This window comes from Rattus norvegicus, chromosome 16 (genome assembly GCF_021556685.1).
Source record: "Rattus norvegicus strain SHRSP/BbbUtx chromosome 16, alternate assembly SHRSP_T2T, whole genome shotgun sequence".
In the NCBI taxonomy this organism is placed as follows: domain Eukaryota; kingdom Metazoa; phylum Chordata; class Mammalia; order Rodentia; family Muridae; genus Rattus; species Rattus norvegicus.
In genome coordinates this window covers 2154785-2169086 of record NC_141549.1, presented here as the reverse complement: position 1 = coordinate 2169086, position 14302 = coordinate 2154785, and the positions used below count along the sequence as shown (strand labels likewise).

At 42.1% G+C, this 14302-nt stretch overlaps 1 protein-coding gene across 3 annotated transcripts in view; it reads right to left on the bottom strand.

Annotated features, from left to right (window-relative positions):
* Positions 1-14302, bottom strand: part of Dnah12 (dynein, axonemal, heavy chain 12) — a 154733-nt gene that overhangs the window by 7510 nt on the left and 132921 nt on the right. For all 3 annotated transcript variants that reach the window (XR_015639291.1, XM_087587488.1, NM_001419553.1), the window contains 7 exon segments: positions 11455-11605; positions 10842-11095; positions 10498-10638; positions 8287-8424; positions 6676-6909; positions 5483-5671; positions 3405-3508 (listed from right to left, as the gene is read on the bottom strand). Coding sequence is in view for 2 of the 3 variants with exons in the window: in XM_087587488.1 (XP_087443614.1) it covers positions 3405-3508; positions 5483-5671; positions 6676-6909; positions 8287-8424; positions 10498-10638; positions 10842-11095; positions 11455-11605 (1211 nt within the window). In the remaining variant the exon portion in view is untranslated.

Here is a 14302-nt window from a genome sequence, read left to right as displayed (position 1 = left end):
GGATGCTGCAGTGGGAGTCGGACCTCGCTTTGACACAGTGAATACTAGAAACCGAGACAGCTGGGTGGTATGCTAATATTTTTTTGAGGACACGCCATGCTGTTTTCAAGTAACTGCTGTCCTTGTGGGAGCGAGGGATGGCATTTGTTTACTTGCATCTCTAAAAGGTGCTGCTGATGGCCTTTAGATATTGCGTGACAATGTTCAAGATGCTTGCCTGTTGATCAATCACAATGCTTGCCTGATTTCTGTAAGTTGCATGGATTCTTTAGATATGTTTTATATCTCCCACCATTTGATTGCTTCCTTTGATATAGAGAACTTTTGTATTTTCAGACAATTTTATTTGTCTATCTTTGCCACCCACCCTGGGGCGGTGGGGTGGGGTAGGGTGGCATCAGATCTTAAAGAAAAAGAAAAAAAATCACATCACCATCCAGACTAGAGTCCTACAATTTCCCTCTGTGTTTTCTTTCAGTCGTTTTATCGTCTCTGGTTGTTGGTTTGTTTGTGGTGTTGGTGACTGCACTCAGGGCCGTACGCATGGTAGGCTTGTAGCCTACAGTAGAACCACAGCCCCAGCATGGCTCCAGCCTGGGGTTAAGTCTTGCTGTGTTTTGAGTTAGTTTCGCACTATGCCCGCCTAGTTTCCCCCGCTGCACCACAGCCCCAGCATGGCTCCAGCCTGGGGTTAAGTCTTGCTGTGTTTTGAGTTAGGTTCGCACTATGCCCACCAGTCCCCAGCTGCAGGTCCTCCACTGTGTGTCACTGGCAGCAGGTCGCCAGTCGACTGTAAAAGCTTACCTTCTGTTTTCTGCGCTCTCTCTTCTGCGCCATGCTTAATGTTGTTTCTGTTTCAACCACTGTATAAGGTACACTGAGTTCAGGCCGTCCCAGCCTTGCTTCTGCCTGTAGCTACATTAAATACTGTGACTCTTCCTAAGTCGCGTGAACTCTAGGACTATTCTCCCTACGGCTGTGAGATGTCATATTTGAACTCCCCTACGGGTTTCTTTGGATTTCTGGACATTTGGGAGGACACAATGGACACAAGCAAAGAATCACCCAAGGAAAAATAAAGGTGAATGATGTCACAGGTAACGTGGTAATAAGGGTAAATGATGTCACAGGTAACGAGGTAATAAGGGTAAATGATGTCACAGGTAACGAGGTAATAAGGGTAAATGATGTCACAGGTAACGTGGTAACATAGAGACAGCTGAAAAGGGTAAGCAAACAGGATATGACAACATACACTGTGCTCTCCATGCATGAACCACTTAGACAGGATTTGTGTTTGAGGCTATACAGTGAGGTCAAAGACAGTCTGTGCTATAGAGCAAGGCCTTGTTTCACAAAAACCAAACAAGTATTATATAATGGCTGAAAATGGAAACCCTGCATTGAAGCATAAAGCACATATTGATTTGTACATTTTCAAACTCTGCTTTCTACTCAGGCTCAACAGTTGAAATCACCATTAATATACCTTAGTGGATAAGGAAGCTTGATGAGCTGAGAGATTATGTATATATAATTATTATATTTATATAAGAAATGCTAAATTATGCTTGGAATTGTAGCTCAGTGGGAGTACATCTGGCTAGCATCCGTGAGGTCTTAGGATCCAGTCTAACAAAGAGGCAAGGAAACGGACTCCATGCCCTAAAAGATTCCAGGGTTAAGTGGAGCAGCGTGGTATTTTAATTACTTTACCTTAATATATTGAAGGGCCCTGGTTCTTACTAAGTGTAAGAGCTATTAACCTGGTAGAAAGTAGGTAGGTTATGGGGATGCTAGGGGCTTTTGCCAGTTTTACACCCACCGCCTCAGGTCAAGATTAGGCCAAGCACCAGCTTCCCGCCTCAGGCCAAGGCCCGGCCAAGATCCATTCTCCACCCACAATTCTCAGGAAGAGCAGGGACAGGACATTTTTGAAGAAGCACAGAATGTATTGATGGTCACTTGACCCTCTGGTCCCAGGTAAGAGTTCTAATACATGTCATATGCTTGCTAGCCAGTAGATTCAAGGGTCAATGTGCTTAGCTAATAAGTTTAAACTGTAACCTTGCTGATGCAACCTGTACCTCTAAAAAGTATAAAAACTGCTTGTTATGGCCATTCGGGGTCGCCTTCTAGTCACTTGCCACAAGGGGCTGATTGAAGGTTGTCCCCAACGCGCTGGAAAATAAACCTCTTGCATTTGCATCAAACTTCATTCTCGTGTCTCACTTGGGGGGTGGGGGGGAGGTCTCCCGGTAGTTAAGACTCACTTTGAGCCTTATAATATCAACAAGTCCAGAAAACAAGATAAACATAGAAATATTACAGAAAACTCACAACAAAACAACTTTCTATTTCTCGATCCAATATTGAATTACAAAAAAAAAAAAATCAATAGAAGTCAGAACAAATAATTTATTTAGCATGGTATACCTAATCCACTTCAGTAAGAAAAGGGAGCCAAGCATAGGACCACACACCTGTACTTCAGGACCTTCAGAGGTGGAGGCAGAAGATTTAGGAGTTCAAGGCCAGTGGGAGCTAATAGCAAGTTTGAAGTCAACTTGGGCTATGCTGTCTCAAAAACCAACCAAACAACAAATAAATGAGGTCTAATGGCTAATTGATGGCTAATCTGGGCCACAGCTCTTAAAAAAGAGAAAGAAAGCACATGCCAGTGTCAGAAACTGGCAGAAAGGACACAGAGACCCAGCTCAAGTTCACTCTCTTGTTTTTTTTTTTTTTAATTTCTCTTTTTAATTATGTGCATGTTTGGTATCTGTGTATGGGTACTGTTGCATGGAGGCCGTAGGAGGGAGTTGGAAACTGTGGAACTGGAGCTACAGGTAGTTGTGAGCTGTCTGATGAGGCTGCTGGGAACAGAATTCAGTCTGCTGGAAAAGCAGCAAGTGCTCATAACGCTCATAACTGCTGAGCCATCTCTCCAACCCCATCTTTACTTTGGGAAGAGGGAGGACAGTAACAGATGGGAAGTCACGTGACTAAAGACTATTTCCAGTCATTGGATCTCTTTGTCATCACCATTTTTACATGATAAAGGAATTCCTTGCCTGGCAGTGGAGGCACACACCTTTGATCCCAGTACTTGGGAGGCTGAGGCAGGCAGATCTCTCTGAGTTTCAGGCCAGTCTGGTCTACAGAGCAAACTCTAGGACAGCCAGGACTATACAGAGACTCTGTCCTGAAACATTCCTCACCCCCAAATTCTCCTGGGGCCCAAGGGTATGGTATTTAAGAAAAAAACAAAAAACAAAAACAGAAACAAAAAAGACAAAAAAGGAGGATTTTAATACTTTTAAAAAGATTTTTAAATTCAATACCAGCTTGTCATTTTATCAGTTTTGGTTGGTTGCTCTCTGAATTCCTGGGGATTTACTTACTTGTTGAAGCGTTCCATTTCTTGCACTAACACAGTATTCATGCTCTCTTCGTACCTCACAGGATAACTCCTTAGTGCTGCTTCAATGTCAAAATCGTTTGGGAGCTGAAAGAACAGATGCTGAAAATCACGGGTTGCTCTCAGAGCAGACAATAGGTTTCATTCCACTCTAAGGTCAATAATAGCTAACACATAGGTAAGCATTGTAATTCCCACTTTACAGATGAAGACATTATATTTCTAAGAGGCTGTACCGTTTCTTTTTTAAAACTAAGTCTTGTTCCCCACTGATAAAATTTATTCACAATTTTATAACAGTTTTATATTTACTTATAACCAATTATCACTGGTTAACTTACCCTCCTATCCAATAGCCAATCCTGTAAGTGTAAAAATGCTCTAGAGCACAGGGAGAAAGTAAGGGGTTTCAGTTCATGGACACTCAGGTGACAAGATGACAAGGCTTGTGGAATGTTGACAAGTCCTGAGACATTGGAGTTCATGCTCCTCAAGCAGCCAGGGAGCTTCCCAGCCTGGGAATGGTTGAACTGAGAGTCAAGATGCCTTTCTTGTCCCAGAGTTATAGGCCACTCTTGGTATTAAAGACTTTGACTCAGCCTACTTCCCTTACCCCAAACAAGTCATAAATCTCCTGCTGGGTCCTTCTTAGGGCTCTTTTTTTTTCTCCATCTTTATTAAATTGGGTATTTTTTTTTAAAGATTTATTTATTTATTTTGTATATGAGTACACTGTAGCTGTCTTCAGACACACCAGAAGGGGACATCAGATCCCATTACGGATGGTTGTGAGCCACCATGTGGTTGCTGGGAATTGAACTCAGGACCTCTGGAAGAGCAGTCGGTGCTCTTAACCACTGAGCCATCTCTCCAGCCCAAATTGGGTATTTCTTATTTACATTTCAATTGTTATTCCCTTTCCCGGTTTTCAGGCCAACATCCCCCTAACCCCCCTCTCCCCTTCTCTTTGGGTGTTACCCTCCCCATCCTCCCCCCATTGCCGCCCTCCCCCCAACAATCCTGTTCACTGGGGGTTCAGTCTTGGCAGGAGCAAGGGCTTCCCCTTCCACTGGTACCCTTACTAGGCTATTCATTGCTACCTATGCAGTTGGAGCCCAGGGTCAGTCCATGTATAGTCTGTGGGTAGTGGCTTAGTCCCTGGAAGCTCTGGTTGCTTGGCATTGTTGTTCATATGGGGTCTCGAGCCCCTTCAAGCTCTTCCAGTCCTTTCTGTGATTCCTTCAACGGGGGTAACGGTTCTTATTGGAGAGAGCACTTGTGAAGTCAACAGCCTTTCCCCACAGAGGCAGATTGCAGAGTCAGCAGTGTGGAGGCTCTGACTGACTGTTGTCTTCCCGCAGGGTGGCAAGTAGAGCCATGCCCCTTCCTACTTTAGTGACCATAGCCAGGATTACTGAGGGAATCCTGTGGTGGTACAGCCCATGGAGTCTGGAGGCAAGTGGACTAGGGGCCAGATATGTATGGCCGTATATCCAGTGTTTACATCACAAGGGAACTATAAAGATGGCTGTGAGGGTTATCATCTGCTGGACTTTCCCTCAGGCACTCTATTGACTTGAGACAGAGTAGAGGTGACAACACAGCACCTCTCTGCAGTACCCAGAAGGCTGAGTGCACTGGGCTGTCCCGTGGGATGTAGATGCTGGCCGAGCACTGACATCACCTCCTTGTGCCTTCCACCTCCCCTCCCGAGATATAGATAAAAACCGGATGCTCCTTGAACCAGCAGGTTCAGAACATTCTATTTCTAAAAAATCTTTTATTTAGAAATGGAAATACACCGTACGTACATTAGTTCATCCACAACTGTAGTTACTAAGCACTTGGCTATGTAGTAGGCATTTTACAAACTATTTTAAATTAATTTCTCAAAAAAAAAATTAAGTTCTCAAAAAGAAAAGCCCTTACAACAACTGAAATTATTCCCACCACCTAGCAGATTTGGAACTAGTGTTTGGCAAGTAAAGAACTTGCTAATCACTCCCAGGACAGACCACATTTCCATCACAGCACGTGCGCTGCATTTAAGCCAAGCATTACCTGTGTGAGGATATCCTCAGTAATTTCTAACAGGATCTGGTCAGTGCTTCCCGAGGAGCCTGTCTGCTTGACGCCACCCTGGGTGAGGAGCAAGGACTCAAAAAGGAGTTTCGTTTGCTGAAGATCTTTGGAGATATCAACATTTTCATGTAATCCAAATATCTCGGGTTCCTGAGTAAACGGAAGTTTCTAAGGGAAGACATGAAGCACGCATCACATACTCAGTGGGATCAGGGTGTGTCACTGTGTAAGGCAGTGTTAACACTGCCTTAGCGGAACAGTCACTTTGAGCTAAAGGTTATTTAATATGAACGGGTTTAGAGTCTTCATCCTGCCCTAATCTGCCTAACAACACGGTGTAAGTTTCCCCTTGTGCTGTGCCAAGAGGAGGAGGGATTTTCTTCTTACTGGAGACAGAAAGAGTCTGCAGACTTCACTGAGGTAACATTATTCATCGTCCCCCCCCCCCCCCCCCCGCCCGTCCCCTGCAAATGTCGAAATCCCTTTCTCATTGTTTAGCACCTTGTAGGAGCCAGGGTTTCCCCTTTGTGTATTCAGTTCTCTATAGTCGCTGTGTATTTAAATGGCTTTATAAATGCCAAGTAAACTGCTTCTTTAGGTTCTCAATCTTTCACTAAAGCTCCTGTATACATCAAATATTAAATTAATACAAATTATGTGATTTTTTTCTCCCATTAAGCTGCCATTCATCCAGATAATGCCACAAGGACAGAGGGAAGCAGGTCCTTTTTTCTTTTCCTACTGAAGCATTAATTCATATGGCAGATATACAAACAATAAGGGGTTAAGAGTCAACTATGCATCAAGTACCACAAGTTTTAGATTTCCTGATGTCCAGTAATTATACGAACAAAAAATGAGTCTGAAAGGTCATTAAAATCTTGCTTGCCTAAACTTGTACATTACAGGGTACTACTCACCATTCACTTAAATCTCTCCCCCTCCTCTCCCCCTTCCCCCTTTCCCCCTCCATCTCTCTCCATCTCCCTACCTCTCCTCCTCCCTCCTCTCCCCCTTCTCTTTCTCCTTCCCTCTCTTTTTCTCTTCCCCTCCTCCCTCCTCTCTCTCTCTCTCTCTCTCTCTCTCTCTCTCTCTCTCTCTCTCTCTCTCTCTCTCTCACACACACACACACACACACACCTGTCTTATCCAAGCTTCTGGACACAATTTACCTTAATGAATTCAATGTACTCATCATAAGTGCCTTTGGGAGGCGCAAAGTAGTTTCCACTGGGAGAGAACTTGTAGTGAGGGTTTTCAATGATTAATGAGTTGTAAAAGTCAGCCAGCATGGTTAATAGGAGGCGCCGGTCCCAGTCATCTGTCACTCTCCCTCCATAGTTACACTCCCCAGTCAGGTAAGAGATAGCTTCGAATGGGATTGTGTCATATTCGTTTATAAACAACTGAAGCAAAGATAGAAGTGAGAAAAGAAAAAATTAAATCCTTTCACTTCATTTCAATGTGAAAATGGCAGTCTTCTTTTCTTTTCCCACCTATGCAGAAAGGGGGGGTGAAGAATTATTATGGGAGCTAGGGAATGTCTGGTATTCAGTATTTGATTTGGAAATACTTTTTCTCCATTCCCCATTTTTTCTGATATATAAATCTATTGCTATTTATTTACTCGTATGCTATGAGGCCAGGCTGGCCTCAGACTCATGCTAATAGACCTGTTTCAGACATTTATTTGCTGAGATGGCAGGAGTGACCACCATTCCTGGTGTATGTTAATGTATGTGCATATGTGCACGTGTGTGTGTGTGTGCGCGCGTGCGCACGCGCGTGTGTGCGTGCTGCAATGCTATGTTACTGGCTGAGAGAGTGTTGCCTGTCTCTGAATTATAGAATAAATGGTTGAGCCCAGTTAAAATAAGTCTTGTTTAAGATTCCCATGTTTGCAGGGGAAGAGAATTGTGAAGAGATTTGAGAGAGGACTGAGAAAGACAGAAGATTATTCTTTGAGGGAAAGAATTTTGTAATATGTGAAAATGTTTTCCCTTTAGGGAAGGACATATGAATGTTTGTTTGGGTCTCCCCAAGAGAACAGAATGTTAAATTTGTACCATATGCAGGAAATGGAGACACTTTCCTGTTGGTTACTCACTCAGCTGTGAGTTCTGGTTCTTTGGAGAGAGGCCCCTGATAGAATGACCAGATGAGGGTGGTTTAGACGAGTCTCTCCCAGTCTCCACCCCTAAAGGTGTGAAGGTGGATCTAGCTGATGCCTGTGGACTTCAGTGTTGGTGCTGGGGAGATTGACCACGGGAAACGCTCTCTGCGGCCTGGCAGACGTCCAGTTCTTAGTTGGTTGCTTACAGGTTGGGTGGCAAATATTTTAAGTAAAATATTCTCTGCATTGACTGCTAGTTTCAAAATCAGTGTTGAAATCAAGGTCTTTCGGCATGTATTGCGATTTGCAAACACAGGTTTCTGCCATTCAGCCTACATTACAGTTTGAAAGTGGGGATTTCAGCAGCTGTATGGATTCTCACAGTGCAGGACTTAGTTCAGGAAGGTTTCTCATTCGTTATTTTTAAAAGATTTGATAAAATACTAACAATTTATTTTTAACTCTTTTTTTCCCCCTCTCAGTACTGGGGACCAAACTTGGGGCCTCATGTATATTAGGCAAGCATTCTACTACTGAGCTACATCTTCAGCTAAGTATTAATAATTTCTGTAAAATAATCTTTATTATAATGTTCGGCATAAATACCGTTAACTGTGGCCAGGGGCTGTTAAGCAGTGATCTTCAAAAGTGCTGCTCTGTCTTATCTTACCTGCAGCTGCCGGATACTGATGCGTAGGTCAGACTCATTAAATCCATATGGAATATTCCAGCCTAGAGGACCGAATTTCTTTCTCTCTTGAACAAGGGCGTGAAAAAAGCAAACTCCAAAAAGCAATTTCTCCCATGCCTTAATGCAAAAATTGTACAAGAGAAAAATCTGATTAGATTTCCATCAGTAAAACTAGAAAAATAGATGACCTTTTCATTACCAGGGTCTATAGTCAGATGTCCTTTCAGACTTCTATTTTAAAAAGGCATGTATCTAAAGACATACTTTCTATAAAAGCATTCGTCTTATGCTTAATTCAAATATCTAACACTAAGCAAATTATAATAGTAAATGCTACTAAAATACAGATAATTAATATTTTCTAAATGTGTTGGTTAATGGTACCTGATATTCACAGCTGTCTTTAATCCCAGCAGTCAGTATTATCTTGTAGATTTGTGGGCATGTGCTTCAGACTATAAGTGCAAAAGAATGACTAGTGAAGAGAATGTGACTAAACTCCAATGTGCAGTTCCCAGTGTTGCTTCTTTCCTTTCAGAGAGCCTTGGTGAAAGCATTAGTTGAGCTATTCACGCTGTCTTCCAGTATTCATTATGGATGCCAAGTACATGCCTCCTGAACCAGCGCTCTGTGGCATGATCACCATCTCTTTAGAACCCACACAGTAGATTGCAAGCATTTGAAACAGAAACCTAAGGGTTCTTTGGAAAGTCAGTTGAATGGTGTTTTGCTGGGGCAAACATGTGAAGGAACGTTTCGTTAAAGTGGACACAGGTGTGACTACTAGTGACATGCATGTACTGGTCCGCCTTACACTGCATGGCTGAGCTGCATTTGTTGGGACTCCATAGAGAGAAACACACCAAAACTTCCTATGGTGTGGTATAGTTTCTTGCTGCTTCCACAGACTCGGGCTGATGGACAGAGTGATGTCAGCTGAGACAGACTTGTGCCGAGACAAGACACATACTGAGGCAAGACCCGAGGAGGGCACGTGATGTTTACGGGGTATGAATAGGACTTCATGAATAGTACATTGTCCACTGAGCATATTTCCCTCAGACCCCCCACTTCTGCTTCCCATGATCCTCCCCAGCCTGTTTTATTCCCTTTTATTTCCCTAGATATCTTTGCTTCTACTTTGATGTCATACACATACACAATTTATTTTATAAAATAGAGGAGACCAAATTACAGAAAAATTTTGATCTGGCTTAGTTTACTTAGTATGTTTATACATTGTCTATCCATTTTTCTGCAAGTGACACAACCTCACTCTTCGTTATGGCTGAAAAGCCCACTGTGTCTGTGCACTGCAGCTCCACAACTTATCTATTGAGCAGTGTTGCAGTAAACATGTGTGCAGCTGTCTCTGTGATGTGTTGACGTGGAGCCCTTTGAAGAAAGATCCACATGTGTTGTATGGTAGAGCTACTTTTATTTCCTTAAAAAACATTTTTCTTAAAAAAAAAAGACTTATGTATAATGTACGTGTCTGCTCCCCTGTATGTGCAGTGCCCATGAAGACTGGAAGAGTCCATTGGATCCCCTGCACATGGCAGTACGGGTGGTTGTGAGACACCCTGTGTGGGCGACTCAGTTGTTCCCCAGCCTTTTGTTTGTTTTCTAAATGGCTGCCATTCTAACTTGGGTCAGAGGAACCCCTAATGTAGTTTTAACTTACGTGTCTCTGATAACTAGTGAGGTTGTGCATGTTTTCATCTTTATTGAATGTTCGCATTACACCCTTTGTCCATTAGATCATTGATTGACTGAGTTGTTGAATTTCTTGTTGAGGTTTTTAAGCTGTTTGTATGTTCTAGATTCATTCTGTCAGCTACGTAGTTAGCAAAGGTTTTTCCCACTCTCTAGGCTGTCTCTTCAGTTAGCTGTTTCTTTTCTGCTTTGATTCATTAGGAGTGGGTTTTTGTGGTTGATGTAATTTAAAACTCTTTTGGCCTTTAGTTTATAAACTAAACTATATTCACTCAAAAATTATTTATTTCAGTATTGACTATGTCATAAGCAGAAGGTAGACCATTGGGGATAAAATGATGAATCAGGTAGAAACAATTTCTACTGCACTAGGAAACACACCCAGTTTAGAAAACATACTAAATAAAAACCTTATATCAACATATTTAACTACTATAAGAACAAAACTGGAGAGTGTTGAAGGCTGCACATTACCAGTTCTTTGCCGGGGCATCCATTGAAAAACTCAGGATCAGAAATTGGATCAGAGAGATATGATTGAAGGAGATTCAGCCGGAGGCCAGTGGGAGGCTCATTGGTCATCTTCACTCCGTTCTGTAGAATTGTTACTGGGAACTATGACAAAACAAATGGAGAGTATTATGCAAGACAACCGTCTGGAGCCATAAAAATGCACACACCAGTGCATTAAAAAATAAGTACAGGTTGCGGAATATATGCAAGTCTCTACGGTTAAGAGTTTAAAACTTAATTGAGAAATACAGTATAACAGACAGCTAAACAAAGGAACTGGACCTCGTCACAGGAATTAAACATACTTTTGGAGATGGATAGCTTGTGAGCCAAAGCCTAAAGGTTGGATTGCAGATTTCAGGTGAAAAATCTTCACAGATTTTTTCCAATGTGGGCATCCAGGAGACAGCAAGATGACAGTTTTGTAGACAAACCCAAGTTCCTTCTTCTATTGCTGCTGTAATCATTTTTGTTGCTACTGGTCCTTGCCCTTGTCCCAGTGAAATCGCTTGAAATTTATTTCCAGACATAGATTTATCATTTGCAAATTTCAGCAGGCCTGCAAAGGGCAAAAATAGATGACGACTTCTTCTTCCTCTGTTCTGGCTTATAGTTCCTGAAACTTTCTGCCTACCTTTACCTGAACACCACACTTGCTGATGAATTTACAGTCACGTAACAATGTATATTGAACAAAGTATTTTAGTTATGTCAAAGACTAGAATATATGCTGCATACACACGGTGCATTTATACAGTCGCATGCAAAACATACACAGAGACTAAACTCTGTGTGTGTGTATGTGTGTGTGCATGTGTATTTATGTGTGTGTATTTGTGTGTGTGAGTGCTTGCATGTGTGTTTGTGTGTGTGTGTGTGTGTGTGCGCGTGTGTGTTAATTATAGTACATATACTTACTGGCCATTGGATCTGCTCCAGGAGACAGCACAAAAATTAAAGGGATGGTGCAATTTGAATCCAAATAACTCTTTGTCAAGTCAAATGGTGGAGGCTCTACAAATTTTTTCCCTAGTTTGTCAGTCACATAATTTGTTATAGCTGGGGTTATCTGGGAATAGAGAAGACATGGTCTTTTGAGAATGTTTTGCTGCATAGCAAAGATTTATTGAAAAACTCAAAATATTAAAATTCAAGCATAATTGCCAAAGGCTTGCAATGTACCATAAGAGCACTAATTTCCCTGATGTGAAAAGAAATAATCTGTAGATTGACAGGACGAGGAAGACATTCTAAAGGACAGTGGACAAAGGCGAGAACCTGTTTACAGAGAAAGAAACACTAGTAAATCTCAAACATAGGAAGACACGTCTCAGGACTGGAGAGATGGCCCACAGTGAAGAGTGCTGGCTTGTCTTCCAGAGGACCTGAGTTCTTTTCTAGCATCGACATCTGTCAGTTCACAGCCATCTGTAACTCTAGCTCCTGGGGAGCCAGCACCCTCTTCTGGTTTCTACAGGCAAACACACACACACACACACACACACACACACACACACACACACACACAGAACACACTCTCTTTCACATACATATGTAAAATATTTTTTAAAAACCCTTAAAAAATAAGATCTTTTCATTTAATATGGCAAAAACTGAAAACTCTCAGTCATTTTTGTGTCCTTTAGGTAATAGTGCCCCATGTATTTCTCAGCATTTCTTCTGGCTAATGTCACATATGACTGTTTTAGGTAGAAAGACACAAGTATAAATTACTACTATTGTTTATTTTATTTTATATATTTATGTGTTGTTGTATATGTATTGTGTAGGTTGGAGGATAACTTGTGGAAACTAGCTCTCTCCTTCCACCGGGTGAGTCCTAGAAATCCAACTCAAGAGCACTGGGTTTGGCAGCAAATGCCTTGCATTACTGAGTCATCTCATTAGCCCACAGGTAAAAATTACATATATTATTGCCGGACCATAGTTTTATAAGGATGTTTGCTTCAATGCCTTCTTCTCACAGATGTAGTGTACATGAGGAAGCTTCAATCTTGCTGACAAAGAGGCTTTTCTAGATGAGCAAAAATACCTGAATTTCTAGATGATCTTGAAAACAAAGTAAGCCTAGCAGGGTAGCCCCAGAGGCAGGGACCTGCTGCGGTTCCAGAGCAAACAGTCTCAAATAAGAACAAGTAGAGGCAGAGGACTGGCTTAGCAGTTAACAGGACTTTTCACCTTTGCAGTCTCCTGGGTTTGGTTCCCAGCACATACATGGTGGCTCACAACCACCTGCAACTCCAGTTCCAAAGCATCCAATGCCCTCTTGTGACCTCCATGGGCACCAGGCATGCACACAGTGCAAATTACACATCATACATGCAGGCATGCACACAGTGCAAATTACACATCATACATGCAGGCATGCACACAGTGCAAATTACACATCATACACCAGGCATGCACACAGTGCAAATTACACATCATACACCAGGCATGCACACAGTGTAAGTTACACATCATACACCAGGCATGCACACAGTGCAAGTTACACATCATACACCAGGTATGCACACAGTGCAAATTACACATCATACATGCAGGCATGCACACAGTGTAAGTTACACATCATACATGCAGGCATGCACACAGTGTAAGTCACACATCATACACCAGGCATGCACACAGTGCAACTAACACATCATACATGCAGGCAACATGCTCATGTGCATAAAATAAATAGGAAGGAAGGAAGGAAGGAAGAAAAAAAGGAGGGAGCTAAATACAAGCAAGTACATTAAGGGGCCTTTCCATTTGTCCTGGGCTGTAGAGAGAGAAGTTGATCTCTAAGCAGTTGTATTTCGGTGTCTTTGTTAGAGTGGGTTATTTTACACTAATAGTTATTATGATAAAATATAAATTATAACCATACTTAGATCTATTATTTTGCTTCTCATGCTGCTGCATAAACAAGCAAATGACTTCTTTTAGGGCCATAATACCCCAGCATTGGTCAGATAGTAGTCCACTCTTTGTTACTAGGACATTTAGCAAGATTAAGATTTAAATCTGTAGATTAAATAAAGCTAGCTTCCCACTATAGTGTAACATGGGTAGGTCTCATCCAACCAATGAGATAGATTAGAGGACAAAAAGGCACGGGGACAGAGATCTTCTCAGACGCCCCGTGTATCCAAGCAGCATGGTCAGTGCCTCCCTGTATCTTAGTTCTCCCAGGACCCCTGCTGAGCTGCCAGCTTGATCCCCTCCTTAAATTCAACCAGTTTCTCTCTACCCTATGGGTTCTGTGCTTTTGGAAATTCCTACATGACACATGTTTTAATTCAACTTTGTTCAACCCAGTTTGTAGAAGTTGACTGACCATATGATACCTGCCATGCAGCACTTTAAGTCTTGGAGATATCCAGGAGAACAAGCTGTGGGCTCCCAGTGTCACTAGTTCCCTTGCTAGGAGAGACCCTAACAAATAAGCAAGTATTGAGTGTTCTAGGGGGTAAGTTCTATGATGTGGGACTAACGCCAGTGCCCACCAGAGAGCCAATCAGCTAAGCACAAATGGGTGTGGCCAGAAGAGTCTTACTGGGTCAGTTCAGCAGAGTTTTTTGTTCTTCAAGAAGAAATTGCCCTTAGTTTACTTGTTAGCTTTATGAGTTTACACAACTTTTGAATATCTTAGCACTTAGCTTACATAGACATTGCACAGCATTAAAAGACAAACACTCTAGCACTTAGCTTATGTAGACATTGTACAGCATATAAAGATATTTCCTTTTCTATCCTAATT